The sequence below is a fragment of the Aptenodytes patagonicus genome, chromosome 22 (assembly GCF_965638725.1).
Source record: "Aptenodytes patagonicus chromosome 22, bAptPat1.pri.cur, whole genome shotgun sequence".
Taxonomy (NCBI): domain Eukaryota; kingdom Metazoa; phylum Chordata; class Aves; order Sphenisciformes; family Spheniscidae; genus Aptenodytes; species Aptenodytes patagonicus.
Window position 1 is genome coordinate 2,773,613 of NC_134970.1, and position 19,308 is coordinate 2,792,920.

At 43.6% G+C, this 19,308-nt stretch overlaps 1 protein-coding gene across 1 annotated transcript; it reads left to right on the plus strand.

Annotated features, from left to right (window-relative positions):
• The first annotated feature begins 274 nt into the window (after positions 1-274).
• Positions 275-12,994, plus strand: PM20D1 (peptidase M20 domain containing 1). Its single transcript, XM_076358189.1, has 13 exons — positions 275-479; positions 1,909-1,995; positions 2,602-2,834; positions 4,286-4,372; positions 5,187-5,320; positions 5,783-5,902; positions 6,683-6,758; positions 6,991-7,052; positions 7,311-7,389; positions 8,517-8,588; positions 9,444-9,612; positions 10,325-10,424; positions 11,255-12,994. Exons 1-13 carry the CDS (start codon positions 275-277, stop codon positions 11,382-11,384), a joined length of 1,554 nt encoding a protein of 517 aa, XP_076214304.1. The 3' UTR covers positions 11,385-12,994.
• The last annotated feature ends 6,314 nt before the right edge of the window (positions 12,995-19,308 follow it).

A 19,308-nucleotide genomic window follows, 5' to 3' on the forward strand; every position in this document is an offset into this window, starting at 1 on the left:
CACCGTTCGCCACGGCTCCTAAACGTCCCCTCGAGAAAAGAAATACGCGGTTTCACCGAAGGAAGAGAGAACCAACCCGCCCTCCCCACCCGCCCGCCGCCATTTCAAATGTGCCGCGGCAGAGAACTACAACTCCCAGGAGCGCTCGCGGAGAGGGCGGGACCAAGCCGCCCATTGGCCAGCCTCTCGGGCGGGTGCGTGACGATTGGCGTTGGGCCACGCCCGTCCGCTCCTCAGCGAGGCGGACGGCAGCGGCGGCCGAAGTCCGCCGGGGATGGCGGGCGGGAGCGGGAGGCGGCGGGTGGCGGCGTGGGCCGCGGGCCTGGGGCTGTGCGCGGGGCTGTTGGCGCTGCTGGCCGCCGTGCTGCTCCGCGCCTACGTCCTGCGCGCCCCGGCGATCCCGCGGCTGTGGGCGCGGCGAGGCGGCACCGCCGCCTTCAGTGCCGGCGAGAGGCTGGAGCTCAAGGAGGCGTTGCGAGGTGAGGGGGCCCGGCGGGCCGCCCTGGCTGGCCCCACCCTCCCGGCCCACCGCCTCCTCGGGGGCCTGGGGCCTGTGTGCTCCCCCACCACCACCCCCCAACCCCGGGGTCAGGGGTTGTTGCCGGCCCCCTGTTTCCCCGGCGTCGCGGCTGGGGCGTCCCGAGCTCGCCCCGGGGCCGCGGCGGCCCTCTCCGCAGGGAGAGAGGCTGGCTTCAAGGGCCGGCCGTGGGGCGCGGGTGGGAACGGGGCAGCAGTGAAGAAGGACGCTTTCTCAGGTGCTTTCCCCTGGGAGGAAACCGGTTGTTTATTCTCCTGAAGCCAACTTTTTCCCCATGTTGGTTTTCTTCAGTGTTTCCCGCTCGTACACGCAGAATGCTCCAGGCACCCGTGACCGCATTTGCTAGCCATCTCTTTGTCCACTGGATAAATCATTGTCGGGGTTTTTTTTTTTCTTGCTGGCTGAAACCTTGCACAGCATGTCGCTGCGGGCAGCCTGTCCTTAACAAGTCAGGGTGTGTTTGTGCTCTCTGACAGAGTCTTCTGCAGAAGACTTTGAGGATATTTAGATCTCATGAGGGCTGGCAGTTTGCAGGAAACCACAATCTGGCATGAAGCAATGGTCCTTGACTGTTTGAGTAGGGGTTGGGTTCTGTAAATCTCATGTTGTTGGTTTGGAAGATTTATTGCCTAGCAAATTCTGTTTACATACTTTTTAATGGGGAAAATGCGGGGATATGAGAGAGAGTTATTTCTGTGTTTCTTCTTGAATAACATGACCTTTAAAAGAATCTGTAACTTCACTTAACGGATGCTCTTAGGAAAGGCAGCTGTGATTGGGACTAAGTTATACCCATGTTTTGCATGACAGTGACTCAGTGTTGGAGAGCAGCTCTGTCTGACACTGTTTAAATGACAGAGCAGACTAGAAGGAGCAACAAAAAACCTGTCTGTTTATATATCTTTAAGGGCTGGAGCAGTATGAAAGAAGGTGCTGTAACAGTCTTGCCATCACAGCCTGACTTCCTATTGAAAAAGAACCTTGAACTGCCAACTAAGCTGCCTGCTTAGCTGCCAGAATAGTTTATGGCTATGAGGAATCAGTGCACCCTAGCAAAATGCAGCTGCTTCTGGGCAGTAGCATTTCTAACAATATCATTCAACACTTCAGGATGAAAAATTGAGTTGAAGTAACTAGAGAAATACCTTGGCTGAAACTGGAAGGAAATACCGGTGTGCTGCATGTGCACAGCTCGGCTGAAGTACATCAGTCTTTTTTGATAGTGGCAGCTCTTACTATCCTGTGAAATAATCTTTAAAGCCTGGAAAATATTCAGGAACATAAATAATACTTTCCCTTTTGAAATGCAATTCAAGTATTGTTTGACTGATTTCAGTGTCAAATGATTTCTATTTTGTATTTCATTGAAGGTGCTATTAAAATCCCAACTGTTTCCGTATCTCCAGAGGACTTGAATACAACTGCCATGGCAGAATTTGGGAATTACATTCGGGAAGGTACTAAACTTTCATTCTTAGCGATCTCTGCTGCTCAATTTTATTTTCGTAAACAAACTGAAGAGAGTATGTATGGTTCTTGAATATAATGGAACATATTTTTATTTTGTTTTTCCTCAAGAAAGGACTGGCAAAAATGGCATGCATAGGTCACCTCTGCAACAGTGTACTTTGGTGTAGCAACGGGCAAAGCTAGAACAGAGAAGGTTCAAATGTCTTTTTGCAATGGTGGTTTTTGGTCCTTGAGATGGTTAAATGACCTTACCATTAAGTAAAAAAAAAAAAAAAAAAAGGAAGACTACCCCTGCTTCTTCCTGCTTTTTTGGCAGTCCCGTCATTGCTACCTGCAAAACAGCTGCAGCACTGGTGAACAACAGTTCCTGGTTTTGCTTAGGAAAGTCTTAAATACAAAGTGAGATGGATTGGTAGAAGTCTGAGAACGAAGCTGCACATCTGCTTCCTGAAGCAAATTTGTTGCGGTCAGTCTTATTTACAGTGCTCCCCTTGAGGCTAAATAGATGACTACTCTATGGAGTATATAATGATAAAACTGGACATTATTGTTAATTTTTCTTTTTCATGTTTTTTTAATTTTTTTCTTAACAGTCTTCCCGGCTGTATTTTCTTCAAAGTTCATTCAACATGAAATTGTTGGGAAATACAGCCATCTCTTTACTGTTCAGGGTTCTAACCCTGAAATGATGCCCTATATGCTGCTTGCACACATGGATGTTGTGCCTGCTCCCCCAGAGGGCTGGGATTTCCCTCCTTTCTCAGCTGCAGAGCATGAAGGTTTCATCTATGGACGAGGAACGCTGGATAACAAAAACTCTGCCATAGTACGTCGTCTTGGTAATATCATTTCAGAGAGATACAAAGCCTGAAAAAGGCCGATTGGAGGAATCTATTCTCTTGAGATTTACTATATTGTCTCTCTTGCCCTTCTTTAAATGCAGGATGTTAGCGATAAATTCCTAAGCCCTGCAGTTTTCTCCCAACTTTTCCTAGAGATGAAGTGGAGTGGTCTTTTATTACTGAAGAAAGCAGAGTTAAAGCTCTTAGAAGATACAGAAAAACATTCACAGATGCAGATGTATTTGGTTAAATGCCATATTTCAATTTTATGTCAAATGCTGTGTTTGAAACCAGGGATAGACCTTTTACTTTTTCCCAGGTGTCATATGGGCATTCAAAGCCAAACTTGGCCCTTTGAAAAGGCTTGAGTTTCAAAATAAACAATGTTTATTTAATATTATAGTCAAATAACCTTGTATCTTTTATTATCTAGTCTGTGGCAGAACTAAGAGCTGTTGTACTAAGTACATTTGGGAGGAATAAAGTACAAAAAAAGATGGATCTGTGAAGGATTTCTCATTTGGGAAAAGGTTGATGGAAAAATTAATAAGGAAAACAGTCCTTTGTGACTTGCAAGGATTACTTCCATGATAGCCCTGTATTTAAATTTAAACAGATGTTTAGCAAACAAGTGTCACAGATGCTGTGGCTGCTTGTTAGGGCATAGGCCATACTCCTAGAAAGTTTCTTCAAGTTGTTTAATCATCAATTTCAAAGCCTTGCAACTTAAAATTTTGTTTTGGTGCTTCCTTCTGCTGTGAACTGCACAAGTAACTCCACAAATGCACAATAAAAATCAACAATTTCAGTGAACATGGCAAAAATGGGTGCTGACAAGGTAGAAGCAATATAATTTCTGCTGAAATGTAAAAAATTAACTAGCTTAAATTGAAAAAAACAGGTGAGATGGAAAAATGCGGCAAATGGTAGATTTCATTTCTCATTCTTCAGATTAAGTTTCTTGTTCTTCTGTTTCTGTCTTCTTAGCACTTTCTGTACAAAACATACTGCTTATTAAAATAAACGGATTTGATAGCTCAAGTCAGAGCCAAACTGTGTGTAGGATAGACAGTTTAAAGGAACAGTGAATTCCTTGGATAATTATAACTCTGTCATGCTTCCTGTGCAGTTTGTCACTGACTTCATCAGTCGCAAGAACAAGCCTACGCTGTATTTTGTGTATGTACACTGACACTGCGTAGCACACTAAGTCTTAAGCATTATTGACCAAGTATATTGCAGTGTGTTTTCCAGAGAATATGAATATAACCAGTAGGAGTTGTAGAAATAAAAGCTCAACTGTGAACAGGACAAAGTTTCCTTAAGGGCTCTGAATGTATGATATTTCTTTTATGTTACATTGCTGCCTTTTACATTTATTCTCCTTACTAACACACAAGAATAGTACAATACATTCTGCTTTTTTTTTCTGCAGGGTATTCTGCAAGCTCTAGAATTTTTGCTGAGAAGAAATTACAGACCCCACAGATCTTTCTATGTTGGCATTGGACATGATGAAGAGGTATTTTCTTTCATTTCATCAAAACAACTAGTTGTTTGCATTGTTCCTGTATGTAACAAGGCTTAATTTTTGAACATTGTTTAACTAGAAAGTCCTTCCTGTTTTTCTTGGTTATGTGGGTAGATACTGTGTCAGGCACGTGGTCATAGTTATATATTGATTGTTTGGCTTTAAGTGACATTGACAAAGGGTTTGGTGTGATGAGCAAAGAGAAAAGAAAACAGTAGAGTGTTATTTCAAATTCTTTTCTGCATGGAAGGTGCAGTAGGAGTCATGTTTTGGAGTATATGTAATACATGAAAAGCTGGCCTAAGATATACATGGTTGTTCCAAATGATCAGGAAGAGCTAACAGAAGTATTCCACTTTTGTTGTGGGTATACCCACTAGTAAACAGTACAGAGAGACAGATGAGGTGGTTTTGTTTATTCATTTTCAAAATATAAAGACAAAGAATTGTTAATAGTTAAAATGAATACCTCTTTAAAATGGCTAATTAATCTCTGGGGCTTATAGCTCTGAGATATCATTGTGTCCAAGAACTAATAGGATACAGAGCAACATTCAGTGACTCGTGAATGAGAGCTTTCCTCAGTGTGGATATAAATTCACCTGCTACTAGGCCATTAACAACCTCCAATGAATTTTGCTAGGAAGAATCTTTTATCGACAGGTTGCTCTAGAGCTGTTCATTAGGGGATTTCTTGCATTCCTTGTGTTGTAGCACTGGTCACTGTTGACAGCAAAATGTTTTCCAATGTTCTTCCCAATGGTGTGGCTTAATCTGACCAGTTCCTCTGCCTGGATTCTCACAGGTGTTTGGTCAGAAGGGAGCAATGAAGATTGCAGCTCTGTTGGAAGCTAGAGGAGTGAAACTTTTCTTCTTACTAGATGAGGGAAGCGCAATACTAGATGGCATCATTGCGGGAGTGAAGAAGCCAGTAGCTGTGTAAGTAAGAGAGAACACAGTTGACCATAATGAAAGTGATACATTTTCAATAATTAATTTGTGAGGAATGACCTTGCTAATGCCAATAAAATACATTTTCAAGGCATGTAGCAGTGTTGGTGTTGCTAAAGCTACAGCAGTGGCACAAAGTGCAAGCAAAGGACCTTCAGTGTTTGCTTGCTGTCCCTCACAGCTGTGCTGACAAAAGCAGAATGTTCCACTTAGCTAGTGCAAGCATGTTAATTGTATGCTGTAGAGTCTGCTCACCAGAGAAGCAGCCAAGACATCAGTCCTCCGAACATGTAGAGATTGTGTTAAGGATTTGTTGTTGCTGCTTCTTCGGTGTTTTTTTATGATACTAAAAATATGCAGAGTAGTTCTTTTTACCTATAGTCTGTGCGTGTGTGTTTGGAGTTGCATTAATCTATTTATTTATTTATTTATCTATTTATCATTGATCAGAATTGCTATCACAGAAAAGGGTTCAATAACACTGAACTTCACTGTGGAAAAAGAGCCAGGACATTCATCCTTTCCTCCTAAGGAGACAAGTATTGGCATTCTTGCAGCTGCAATGTCCAGGTGAGAGAGCTTCCCTGTCATCTTACGTTGAAGACAAGTCAGGCAGACTCCGAAGTCACTGATACGTGACTTTCTTGTTTAATATTTGTATTTAGAGTATTTTGCAAATTCCCCTTATGTATTTGAAATTGAAGTTTGTAGCTCACTTTGCAGGGCAGAAATGCAATCCCCAGCAAAGGGACAATTGCCAAATGTCTGGAGTGTCTTTTCACTTCAGCTGTTCCTAGTGTCAGTTGATTCCTTAAAACCAAGACAATGTCATGATGTCTATCATAATTTACTCTGTAGCGGTAGAGATTGCTTTGTTTGGGTTGCAGAATTTCTCTGGAATTTATCCTTGCGCATACCTGCTACCTCTAGCTGGTAATTATCCAAGCCAATAGACATGGTGTAAAGACAGAATGTGACTGGGTAAATCATCTCATTACGTGTCTGTGTAGATGTCAAATTGGCTAATAAATACTTATTTTAGAAAAACTTAATATGTACAGATATGATGGATTTTGGTGTGATATTTTTATAGATTTCCATGTATTCTTTATAAGAGTCAGGCTTTTGGATTTTTTTCAGCTGTTCTTGAAAGAAAATCTTTGCATGTGATTGGGATGCCCAGAGATCTGTCAGGGAGCTGTGCTCACAGATTTACTTACCAGGAGAGGAAAGTGTGATTGCATCTCAAATACATGGGATACTTTTCACAAATCAAATTCCTATCGACCTTCTGGAGCAATAATAGCTAGAGATTTTTTAAATTTCAAATGTTGATTTTCTTTATTGTAGACTGGAGCAGAATCCCTTGCGCAATCTGTTTGGCCATGGGCCAGAACTCATGACTATGGAGCACCTTGCATCAGAGGTGAGGAAAGAACTGTAATTTCATTCTCCGATTTTCATATTAATAAGCAAAGAGTAACCCAGTATATGAATTTAGAGCACAGTTACGTAGTTCCTGGAAAGGAGAAGACTTAAGCTGGCCTTTCTCCCAGATAATTGTTTCTGCTGGAATTGTTTCAGCCATAGCCAAGTGACTACACTGTCTTCTTGAAAACTAGAAATTTTCTGATTTGTGGTTTTTTTCTTCCACTTAGTTCACGTTTCCTCTCAGTCTCATCATGAGCAACCTATGGCTGTTTTCACCTATTGTCAGCAGGTGAGAAAATATATCCTTGATGAACATTCCCAGCCTCTCACCCTTAAAAGATGAAGACCACTAGCTATTTCTGGTCTTCCCAGGAAATCAGTTACACCATTTCGTAGTTTAGACAATGTCAGTGCTTTACGGTTAATAACCACTTTGTTAATTGACTGGGTCATCATTCAGCTTATTGCCTATGTAATTGCGGTGCTTATGTTTTATCGATATTAAATGTCTTTGAAACATGTTTTTTTTTTTTTTCTTTTTTGTAAGAGTTCTTGCCTGGAAACCTTCCACCAATGCCTTGATTCGAACTACTACAGCAGTCACGATGTTTAATGCGGGAATCAAGGTAGCTTCATTTTGTTTTTTCTCCATGTAGTGCGATGAGGCAGTTGGGACATTTGGTTTCCACCTATTTATATCCAGTTATAAGCTCAGTACCGGCCCTGGTCTCAGACCCTGTGTGGTGTCACTACCAGTCTCCTTTTTACTTTAGGTGTGGCTTGGATTTAGCTACAGTTGAAAATTACTTCTTTCAGAAGCGTCTGATCTCTGTCACAAAAAGATCTCTGTAAACTAGTGTTAAGATTGTTTACATTTTAGGATGGACAAGAAAGAGTGTTTTCTATGTAATCATCCAAAGTATCAATAACAGTATTTGAAACTGTGTCACAGTCGTAAACACTTCCCTAGCCCAAATGGGATCTTGTGTTTGTGAGCACCGGTTTGGTGTTTACCTTCATTCGAGTAGGGTTAGTGTGCCCCTTGGACTGAGAGATAACAGGTTCTGGCTGATACAGCTAGATCTTGCCCTGATAAGGAGGTATAGCTATCCAAAAATACTGTAGGCCTGGAAAATAAACAGGCTGTTTGGTGTGTCCCTGAAAAAATCTGTTACTGAAAAGCATCACTGGACAAGAAAACAAGATACAGTGGCTGAACAGTGACACTGAGTGGCCAGGAGAGAATTGACACCCTGGTTTCTTGGTTTTTTTTTCTAAAGATTATACCTTCTTTTGTTTAACAAAATTATAAATATTCATTCTGTAGAAAAGAAGAGTTACGTGTCTTCAGTAACATCATTTGTTAAGCGACTTACATGTCTCGTACTTGGGGAAAAGTAATATGACAATTAGGTAAAAATATTGCTTAAAAAAAACAACAAACTTTCAGAATTTCTCAATATAAGATTTCTGAAGGGAGAGGGCTTACGTCAAGAGGAAAACTTCTATATAACAGCTAACTTCATTTTTGTTGAATCGATGAATATCTCTTTGTGTAGTTATCTGCATTATAGATGAGATTTACAGTATTTTAACACGGAGTACAGAAAGAGATATCACACTTAATGTTAGTGGAAACAGAGTGAAGCATTAGTCTGAGGCCTGGAGTTGTTTGAGCAGTTTCTGAGTTTGCAGTTGGCATTTTCATCTGTTTTTAACTTCCTTTTAAGTTTTGGTCCTTTCTTTTTTCTAGATAAATGTCATCCCATCTTCTGCAAAAGCAACAGTGAACTTCCGGATCCACTCTGCAGAGAAGGCCGCTGAGGTACTTACTGTACCCCCGGATGCGGGGCTGTTCTCCATCCCTTTCTGAGCAGAGTGGCACTTGGCCATTTGTGGCAGCAGATCTAGACGAATACTCTGTTCGTCTCTCCCTGTATTCATACAAGCAGCGGAAGGGGAAGATTTGGGAATTGCTCCTTTATGGAGGCTGTCAGAAACACAGCTTATCTAATGTCTTTTCTCCTCCTTTGAGATGGATTGCAAAGTGCATTGTTTACTATGGCTTCTGAATGTGGAGCAGAGCAAGAGGCAGGCCAAGCTTGGAAGTATGCCTTGCAGTTATATTGAGTAGATTTCAGAAGTCTTTTTGTGCCAAAGAGCACATGGATCGTATGTGACTTATGGAATGGAAACGTTAAGGTTTGTGACCTGTGAGAATGTGGGAGTCTTGCACGCTTCAGGAGGTATGGCATGCCTGTCCAGCCAAGGACGGCTGTGAAACATTGTCAGTAAATAGTATCTTCCCTTCCCAAACCTTTGCTGAAAGTTTATCTTTCTGGAAGCTTTTTCTGGATTGTTTACTTGGCTGACCCAACTACCAGGTAGCAGCAGGTTGACCACCTGCCTTTCAGTACTGAACCAGTTCAGGAATACCTTGAGACAGTGATGTGCATCTGATTGCGCTGGGGGGGGGGGAAATTAGCTTAAGTATCAGCCATCCACTGAGTAAGAGGAAGAGAGACTGCCACACAGTTTCAGTCCGAACTATGCATCTGTATTTGCAGCCACAATTGGCAGTTCACGGACAAACATTTTCTGGAAAGTGGAACATTTGCTGACATCTAGAAGGGATGCTCTCGTTTCTTTTGCTTATTTAATCTCTGTGGTTTACCCATAGGTGCTAGAGATGGTTAAAAACACTGTTGCTGATGACAGAGTGAAGATCGATGTAGTAGAGGCTTTTGACCCACTCCCCATCAGTCCTTGGGATGACCAGACATTTGGAGTCCATATTCTTCAAAGAACCATCCTGGATACTTTCCCAGATGTTGACAGCGTAGTCCCAGGTAACAGCAAGCACATGATGATTATTGTTTCCTCTCCAGCTTCCACCCTGCTTTTCTCTCCCCCGTCCCCCAATATTGACTTGTTTCCATCTTCTGTGTATTTCTCCACTCCAGCTGTTAACTACTGGAAACAGCTGTTTCTTCCTCTTTTTATTCCATTCCCTCTTCATGTTTTAAAAGTTTTAATGTTGTTTTTTGGTAGTGGAAGTAAAAAAGCAAACAGGAAACTGACAGAAACAATAAGCCTTGAATTTGACTCTCTGCACATACAAAGGAATCTCTTCAGGGAAGAAAGGAATTGTGAGGGAGAGAAGGAGGTCTTCTTGCTTTAGCTCTTCTTTTATCGTTTTCATAGCTGACAAAGCCATTCCTGCTTTTCTGTATTGTTCCTTATGATCCTAGCTCCTTCCCTTTCTCACAGCTCCTTCCTAGTTCTGTACCGTTTGTTGGACTGCAGTTTGAAGCTTACGCTTTTGTGGAGGCTGAGTATCATGGCTGTTCTTAGAATGATTGAATTGTATGTTCAGCTGCTGTTCATGAAAGAGAGAATGTTCGTCTTCCAGGACATACCAACTGTTTCCAGTGATTTTGCTTTTGGTGTAGCTAGGGGGCATATAGAACTGTTATCAGATGCCTTTCCTTTCTCCTGGGAAAAGTGTGGGTCATTGAAATGCTGCTCTCATGCAAAGTAAACCTGAGGTTTGTTTTCCAGGCACATGTATTGGAAACACAGACAGCAGGCATTTCACTAACGTCACAAATGCCATTTATCGATTTAACCCGCTGCTCTTGAAATCAGATGATCTTCCCAGGTACTGTGTTCTGTCTGCATGTGGGCAGCTGTTTGGGGTGGGGACTAGTGAAAGAAAATCAATATGCATTAGGCAGAAGACGGAAACCCAACCTTGTATACCTTGGCGTGGCGGTGAGGTTGCCTCACATTTTGTTAGGCCACCCATTTCCTGCAGATCTGGGTGCTGCACAAATAGGGGGTGGTAATTACACTGGGAGGGTGTTAGCCCTTACTCTTCTTTACTTCAAATGCAGACAAGACCTCATTTAGGTGTCCCATTCTGTAGTACAGCAATGCTGTGAAGCTGACTGGATCCTTTATATAGTGCAGCAATGTGAAAGGTGTGGTTCTGGTAGTTGGCCTTGTTTAAGACATTTATCTGTATGTTTGGACATATGCCACTGAATTTGTTTGCTCCTTAAAGCTGGAAGTTTGGTCTCCTGAGGTAAAGTGGTAACAAAGAACATGGTCATGCAAGGGATTGTTTGTTTATTCAGCATGTAATAGATTTGGCATTTTATTGAGGTGCAGATGATACGGGAGTAGAGTGCTCTGGTAGCTGTACAGGACAAGTGACATAAATGGCCAAGAAACGGGCAAAGAGCTGGAATACTGTTTTTTCTTTTCCACATACGCCATGGACTTTCTTGTGCTCTGAGCCTTAGAATCAGTAGACTTGGTTGGCCTGAGGAACAGGCACTGCAGTTACAATGCAGTATCTGGTGTATATTGCTGCATTTTTATGTTAGGCATTGCTTTACAAAGTGAACAGGCAAGTGGGGTGCTGGCTATATGCAGGTGGGTCACAAATGCACACTGGAATGAAAAACATTCTTCTCTTTCTACCAGGATCCATGGGTTGAATGAGAGAATCTCAGTTGAGAATTACGAGAAACAGATCAAGTTCCTCTTTCAGCTGATTAAGAACTGTGACATTGACAAGCTTCCGGAGCCTCATGCAAACTCCCACGAGCTGTGAGAAATACACCTGAGAAGAGCAGCTCCTAAGGTGGACTCTGGGATGGCAGGGGTCTGGGCCATGGGATGCAGTTGTGTGTTGCGTATTGAGCTATGTCTGGAATTTGTTTTTTGCGTATTGTGGTTTACAAACAGATGTAAACACTGCTGGTTGCTGCTTTAGGCAAATGTACAGTTTGCCAGAAAGTGATAAGAACCTGGACAAAACACAACAAATAACCCTGATTTTTGGTTCCCCCCTGGTCTGACATGCAGCCATTAATCTGATGGTATTAATTTTTTCAGCGCTTTCTTTAAGCCTCTGAAATTGGTAGTCACTTAAAAATCTAAGCTATAATCAGCAGTCACTCACCTATCAGTAAAAGAGGTGAATCTTCTATGTGTGCTTTTGACAAACTCGTTTTATACAGTTAATTGTTTTTTCACAAATGATGTGTCTGTCAAAAGCTCACATGAAAGGTTTGTGACATGGTGTAGGTTTCATGTAATTGGTAGAGTTACACTATAAGAGTTTGTTGCACTGTTGCTGGGTATGGGCTTCTTCCCCAGGTGATGCTCTCGACCAGCATCAACGGTGCTCTCAACCACCAGTGTCAGTGTTAACTTGATACTGCTAAGTTCTCCCATGCGTGCACTGGTTTCTGACTCTGTTTTAAAATACTGAGCTCCAGAGGTCCTAGCTATGTTGCTTTAACTGGTGTTGCCCTGATCTCAGAGATGCTGAAAAGAGGTTTCTTCCTCTTTTCAGTGATTTTTGTTTTTTTCTCTCTCACTCTTTGGCATGGCCCAGGTACGTTGTGCAGCTGGGTGTCAGAATAAGGAATTGCAGCTTTAAATAAGAAACTAAATCAGTGTTGTCTGCTCGTATATATGCTCTTTTCACTGAATCAGTTTCTGTCGTGTGTGTTTCTCTTTTGTTCCTCTGAGAACTTGATTGTGAAAGGTGGTGAAACCCTTCAGTTTCTTCCAGTTCAGTGGGAGCAGAAAGTCTTTGTTCCTTCACTGCCTGTGCAAGCAGTTTTCACTTTACTGCAGCACTTCTGTTGACTCAGCTCTTTGGGAATCGTAGTGTAGACAGGCCATTGATGTTGACCCTGTTTAATCCTGCACTTCTTGCACTAGCATGCCTATCTCTGTTAGCACTAAAGGGTTAAGCATTCTTTTGGCCTTGATAGTCTCTTTAGTTGGGGTTACCGTTATTAATTAAACAAAGAAAGAATTAAGAACCAGATGTTAGCCAAAGTAAAGACTGGGTGAAAGCTGCTTTGTTGTACTGACATGCAGACTCTGTGCTGTAGGTACTAGTACAACTCCTCCTGTTGCACTGTTGCAGAGATGTGTGTGTCTGTCTTTCAGAACTTGAATTATACACTGGAATGGGTGGTTGTTCTGCTCTAAATTCATATTGTAAAATGTACTGGAATGTACAGGAAATACCCTGAAACGTATCCTGAAAAACAGTGATGGAACTGTGATTCCTATTCTTTCCGTTCACCATTCTCTATTTGCAGTCTGATCTTATCAGTCTGGCCAATGGGCTAAAACCGTATCAATCTACTAAATAATTGAAACCAGATCAGCATTTTCATCTAATAAAACAAGGAATGCAGATTCTTTTCTGATTATTATTTAGTCTTTTTATGTAACTGTATAATTGCAATGAAGTCATTTCCACGCCCGATCCTACACTAGAGCAAGTCATAAAGTTTCCATCAAAACAAATCCACATATTTTCCAGCCTGCTTTAATCTTTGCACCCTCCCTGGTGCTCCCCTTTCTATACAAAATTAGCTAACTCTGTTTATGCATTATTGGGTAGTAAATAGCTTGCATCTTTTACGGTTTATTGCATTTTGTCTGTGTGCCCTAACGTCATTAATTTGTTTAGCCGCATGTCTATGGCTCTTTTGTGAAGGTGTCATTCCTCTTGCAAACTCCCGTTGCAGACACAGCAAAAGTGATGTGTCAGGGTACAGCGCAGAACAAAATACGTCCCCGGGAGTGGGAGGTGGAGGAATGTTTTTGGTTTTTTTTTTTTTCCTCTGGCAAGTCTCTATAAAGACAACTGAGTCTAAAGCCTTCACTTTGACTATGGCAGTATGGGGCCGATATTGTTTAACATCGACAGTAATGACCTGGGTGAAGGGACAGTGCATCCTTAGCAAGTTTGCAGATGATGTGAAACTGGGAGGAATGGTTGACTCACCCGATGGTTGTGCTGCCATTCAGAGGGACCTCGACAGGCTAGAGAAATGGGAAAACAGGTCTCTCATGAAGTTCAACAAAGGGAAATGCAAAGTCCTGCACCTAGGGAGGAATAACCCCGTGCTGGGGACTGGCTGGCTGGAAAGCAGCTTTGCAGAGGAGGACACAGGGGTCCTGGTGGACAGGTTGAACGTGAGCCAGTAGTGTGCGCTGGAGAAAAAGGAGGCCAACAGCGTCCTGGGAGTAAAGATTAGGTGATGTCCTGAGATCCCCTCCAACCTCAACCATTCTGTGATTCTGTTGTAGGGCACAGGTTGTGAAAATCCCAACTTGGGTCATGCTGTTGTGCAGTGAAGGCTGTGTTGTGGTGTGGAAGGAGGGATTTGTTGCCTGTTGTAATAGCAAATGGGTCCTAAAGACATAAAGCATCCTTTATATTTTGTAATCTCCTGTCCCCAACCAAAAATCACTCATCTCTGTGTTTTGGTGAGGATTGTTGCTTTAAAGGACATTCATCTGGAGATTCATTTCGCTGCTGTGAAGGAAAAGCGAAGGGCAAACAGCGCTGGGAAGGCAGGGTTGTTTTTGGCAGGTACTGTGCAAATGTGTGCCGTGAGGTTTCGCTAATGCAGCTTGTTGCAGAGCCTCATTAAGTGCTGCTCATCAGCCAGTGCTGAAATCATGCAGTGCCTCTGCATTGAGTAAATGTTCAACAGAGATGTACTGCAACCTGACGCCACTAAACGGAAGTGCTTTAAACAGACCATATCTTGCAGGATCCAGTAGTGAAAAAGCACGTTCCCCACCTCTGCCCACTTTTTCCAGTCACTTCTGATAATTGTCTGTGCTTTTTTTCCGCGCAGCAGCTTTGCCCTTCGTATTCTTAAGTCTCCTTATTTTATCCTATTAGCTGCCATGTCATGCTTATCTGGCACAATTCTGAAGGGTTGCTCAATGATTTGGTGTCTGCACACCGCTCCTGACAGAACAGTTTTCTTTCCACCCCATTTTACTGCTCCCATGAGATGTTTTCAGAGAATGTCTCTTATCTTGAGTGGTATTTGAAATCCTAGTGTCGTCATGTAAATAATAGCGTAAGGATGACACGCTGGCCTTTGCTGCTAAGATCGTATACAACTTTGCATTGTATGAGTAGTTACTTGAAAATGCCAAGTACATCATGTAAACACAGAGTAATAGCTCTGTGAGCTATTTTTTTTTTGTCATGAGTCACTGTGCTTTGAGCATGTAGAGCAATTACCTCTGATTCATCAGAGAAGGAAAAGCCTGATTTTCTGCTCTGAAGACACATAACTTGGTGTCATACCTAATGGGGTTTTGAATGCTGTTTGTCTTAGTCCAATTCCAGTGTGTTAACATGTTCCTGTGTTATATCCATAGCAACTTACTTTTTTCTCCCTTTCTTTGTAGCCAAGTCTACAAAGCTGCTGTTCTTCTGACAACGGTTACTCGAAGTAACATGTTTGTAGTTGTCCAGCCATAGCAGCCTGCTACTAGCACACCAGCTGATTTAGGGCCATGTGGGCCTGCTACACGATGGAGAAAAGGTCACGTTCCACACCTGCATTTTCTAAAGAAAGCTCTGGTGCTGGCCTCTACTTAAAAGGGCTTGGTTTATTTTCAGTGCCAAGTGACCATGGAGAGTTCAGGCACAGAGCTGGAGCAGAACACAGGAGCAAGGTGTTTACAAAGTTGTTTCCTCCTGCCTTGCATTTGACGCTTGCATTCTTGGCTCCTCTTTTGCCATTTTGTTTGGTATTTCATGGAGCTGGTGAAGTCCATTTTCTCAAGCAGGTGCTGTGAAAGCTTCCCCACTCAGCTCAGCCCACGCCACCGTGCCCTAGTCTTATCAGTGCTGTAGAGCAAGATATCCATGGAGGAATTTGGAGGCCACCCAGTCACAGCCTGCAGTACCCTTTGCCATTATAGGGAAGTAATCCTCACCTGTAGCTCAGCCTGTGACCCTTAATCCTCACCTTCAGTGGTCTTCAGTACTGCCTGCTGCTGCCAGGTTAAACCCTGCACAGGTTCTTGCCAATGCATTCAGTCCCCATCCGCAGCTCCTACGCAGAGCTTGCTAGCAATCTGAAACTTTTACAGACATCTTTGTCACTTTAGTCCCCAAATTCAGGCTCTCGCAATAACCCTTTAAAGAAACTGTGCTGCCATGACCTGTGAGGTCTCTAGTACAGCGTTGGTAGTTGCATGCCAGCATCTCTCAGTGCCCATAGCAAGGCCTAGAGGGGTGCTGAAGTGCTGCCCAGGGAATTATTTTCCTTAACAACACAGTGAAGGCTGTGTGTCATCTGAGTTGCCGTGCAGGGGGCTTGGCTCCGCTTTCCGGTTCCACAGCTTCCCAGGGTAGCAGGGGCGGCAGAGATAAAGAGCTCAGCATGGTGGGGAAGGGAGTGACCTGCTTCACTCAGTAGAGATCACTCTGGCTGATTTAAGAGCTGTGATGGTGGGCCCCAGAGGAAGCTGCAGTCAGTTCTCAGCAGGAAGGAAAATGACCACATGGAAGGGTGGTTAATGCAGGGGGTAGGGGACAAAGGGTAAATGCTCTTTGTCACTGATGGATTTACCTATGAGTTGGTCAAGGCCTGGGCAGCATGCAAGTCATGTAGCATATCCCAGGGGGCTTTTCATACGTCTTTTAATTTATATTTTTAATTCAACACAATTATATGGTTTATTGTAGCCCTGTAAATACTCGGATCACTTGAACACTGTGCCTGATCTTGCACTAGAAAGGCAACCACATGGAGGGGCCTGGCTGCAGTTCAGTTATTTAACCGAGTAACCAAAAAAGCTCCTTCTAGTTCATGGCAGTAATCCTCTGCTCGGTGACTGTGCTGACTGTGTGTCAGCGCTGAGGCTCTCTGCATGCTCTCTGTCCAGTTACCACAGCTACAACAGGTTATTTTCATGTTTTCTGTAGGGTGAAGATGATTACAGAAGGGCAGCAGTGGATTACCGTCACAGATTGACCCAATGGCCAGAGTAAGGGATATGAACTCCTCCAGAAAGCCCATAGGAGAAAACTGGAGTGTTTTTTTTCCAGATTCTAACTATTTTTGGCTGTAGTGCAGCCATTACATCTGGCATGTGCCTGTCTAAACTACCTTTAAACTTACTAGCTCACCTACTGATCTTAGTCTAGCTTCAGTATAGGTCTGAGTTCAGCCTACTTGACAAGCTGTATAAGTACTCGGGAAGAATAATTATTATTTGCCCTGGAGCACTTTTATCCTTCCAAGTCCGCTTGGATTTTTAAATGTTGTTAGGACAGTACTGCCTAGCTGTATGTAGACACTGGAAAAGGTTAATCCAATGTCCTCTTTGGGATTTTGGGAAATGAGAGGATCTTTGTGGAGTGGGAAATAGGGGGGAGTTAAGAAATGATTTGCATTTATACTTTTTTTTTTTAATATCAGTGTCTGCTCTGATCAGTCCAGCAGGGTTGTGATGTTAGTCCTTTCTTCGGCCTAATTTCTGAAGATATAAGCTGCAAATTCATTTATCTGGAACAAAGCAGAGATGCGAGGTGTGTCCTCAGTCCCTCCATGACAGGTGTCCATGCTATCGGTGGGTCAGCAGCTGCTGACACAGGAACCGCCGGCCTCGTGGAACGCAGGAAGCGAGGACCTTTCAGCTCCCCTCTGCCAGATGCTCTCACGTGGCAAAAAGCCTGAGGGATGTACCTGACTGAGGCTGACCTGTGTTTGTCGCAGCAGGCGCAGCACGTGGGTGACACATGGACACAGCTGGGAGCAGTAGTCATTTGGACCTTCGGAAAAAGGATGGCGATGGTTTTGTTTGCTTCCAGGCTGGTAAAACAGAACTTCCGTGGTCTGCATTTCTTCTCCCAGATCAGGACCAGATTAGGGTCAGCTGCTGATGTTGCTGCCTGTCCTCATGAACGGCTTTTACTCTGGACTGACATCTGTAGGGGTGAGTCATTATCCATAACCTATTCAACCTTTGAGTTTGCCTGTTGAGATTCCTGGTTACAAGAAATTAAGAACTAGGTTCCCTCAGAATCCTTGGTCAAAGGCAGCTGGGACTGCATTCAGATCAGCATTTAGGTGTGACAGACAGCGGTGGAGCTAGAACAGAGAGCAAAGGGTTTGACAGGACACTGTCAAATTCTGTTAGGTGGGTTTTTTGAGTGACTTTGGCCGAACCACTTTATTTTGCTGGATTCTTCTGTGAAAAGGGCAAAATTATCCTATAGGCATTGTGGCCTCCTAGGCCGTTGCTGAGCGCTTGCCCAGAGCTGGACAGTTTGGTAGTGCTAAAGTCACGTGGCTGCTGTAAAACACACGGGCACGACATTCCGTGATCTAGTGTAGCTCAATGGTAAACTCTTTCCTTTCCAAGCATTTTGTTGCCTTTGGTACCTGCTAGCCCTGGAATTGGAAACCCGTTTCCTGCCCTTTCATCCTCTGCCTTTCTGATCTCTGCGCGTCAGCGTCGCTGGTGGGGATTTTATCTATTTCTGTTTTCTTGTCTCAGGCAGCTTTTGTCTCCACGCTTCCACTTCCTGAGCGTGCAGCTGGCCGGACTGTTAATCAACAAGGTCACATTTTGGTGTGCGTTGTTTTTAGGGGGGTGGGGGAAGAACGGTTGCTCCGGGGGAGATACGGATTTTCCAAGTCAGGAAGGAAAGATGAAGGCGGAAAGAGAGCCTTACAGACCAGGTTTATTTGGACAAAGGAAAACGGAGGCTAGGGTTGGAGGCAGGATTTGGAACTCCACTCCCAGCTTGAGTGTGGAACTGTGCTACGGCTTTAGTCGAGACATTGTCTCTGTATGTCTCAAGTTTTCCTTGATGTCTCTTTGCCAGCGTCACAGCAGGAGGTCCGGAGAATTTGTTAAATGACTGCAAATGCTCATCACCCCTCGAAACACTGGGTTCAAGTAGACTGTGTAGCAGCAGATAGGTGCAAAACCCAGTGCACTTTGCCAGTTACTTTATCACAGCGAAAGCAGCGCTCCGCTCATCTGCTCCGTAAATTCAACTTTCTTGAGTTGAAGAGGTTTTTGGGACTGAGGAAGTTAAACCCGCTTAGGCCTTCTATCTGAGCTGTCTTTGTGCTGCTTTATATAATTGTATGTCCTGCTCTGCTTCCAGTGTGCCGGTCGCCCTTTTCTTCCAAAGCAACAAGTATTTTGGGAAAGGAAGCTCCCCATGCTCAATTTTTAATATGAGCAGAAAGAAATTGAGTAGCACAGCCCACATCTTTAGGGGGGACTCGACCACAATGGGTCTCTTGCTGCCATTGCCCACGACTACCTTCGTTTCCTTATTTTAAGAAATGAAGTCACCAGCCCTAGTGACGCTTGACTCAGTGTATCTGTGGGGGAATGCAGTTCCTGTGCCGCCCTCCCTCTTCCCCTCGCACGCATGCTTGTGTCACAGCGACCGTTATTGGCTCAAGACCTGTCTCCAAGGCATGGAGCTGGGGATCACGTAATCGCTCTGGGTAATAACTTGCTGTTGACTGTTTGCTGGGAGGAAAGGCAAGGCAAGGCAGGAAGGAAAAACAACAACTGGTCAAAAGTTCCACTCATGCAAAAAAAAAAAAAAGGGGGGGGGGGGGAATAGAAGGAAAACATGAATCAGAAGAGCTGGTTTCATTCAGGAATAGAGAATTCTACAGAGCAGTGAGGCACTGACCTCTGTAGCAGGAGTTACT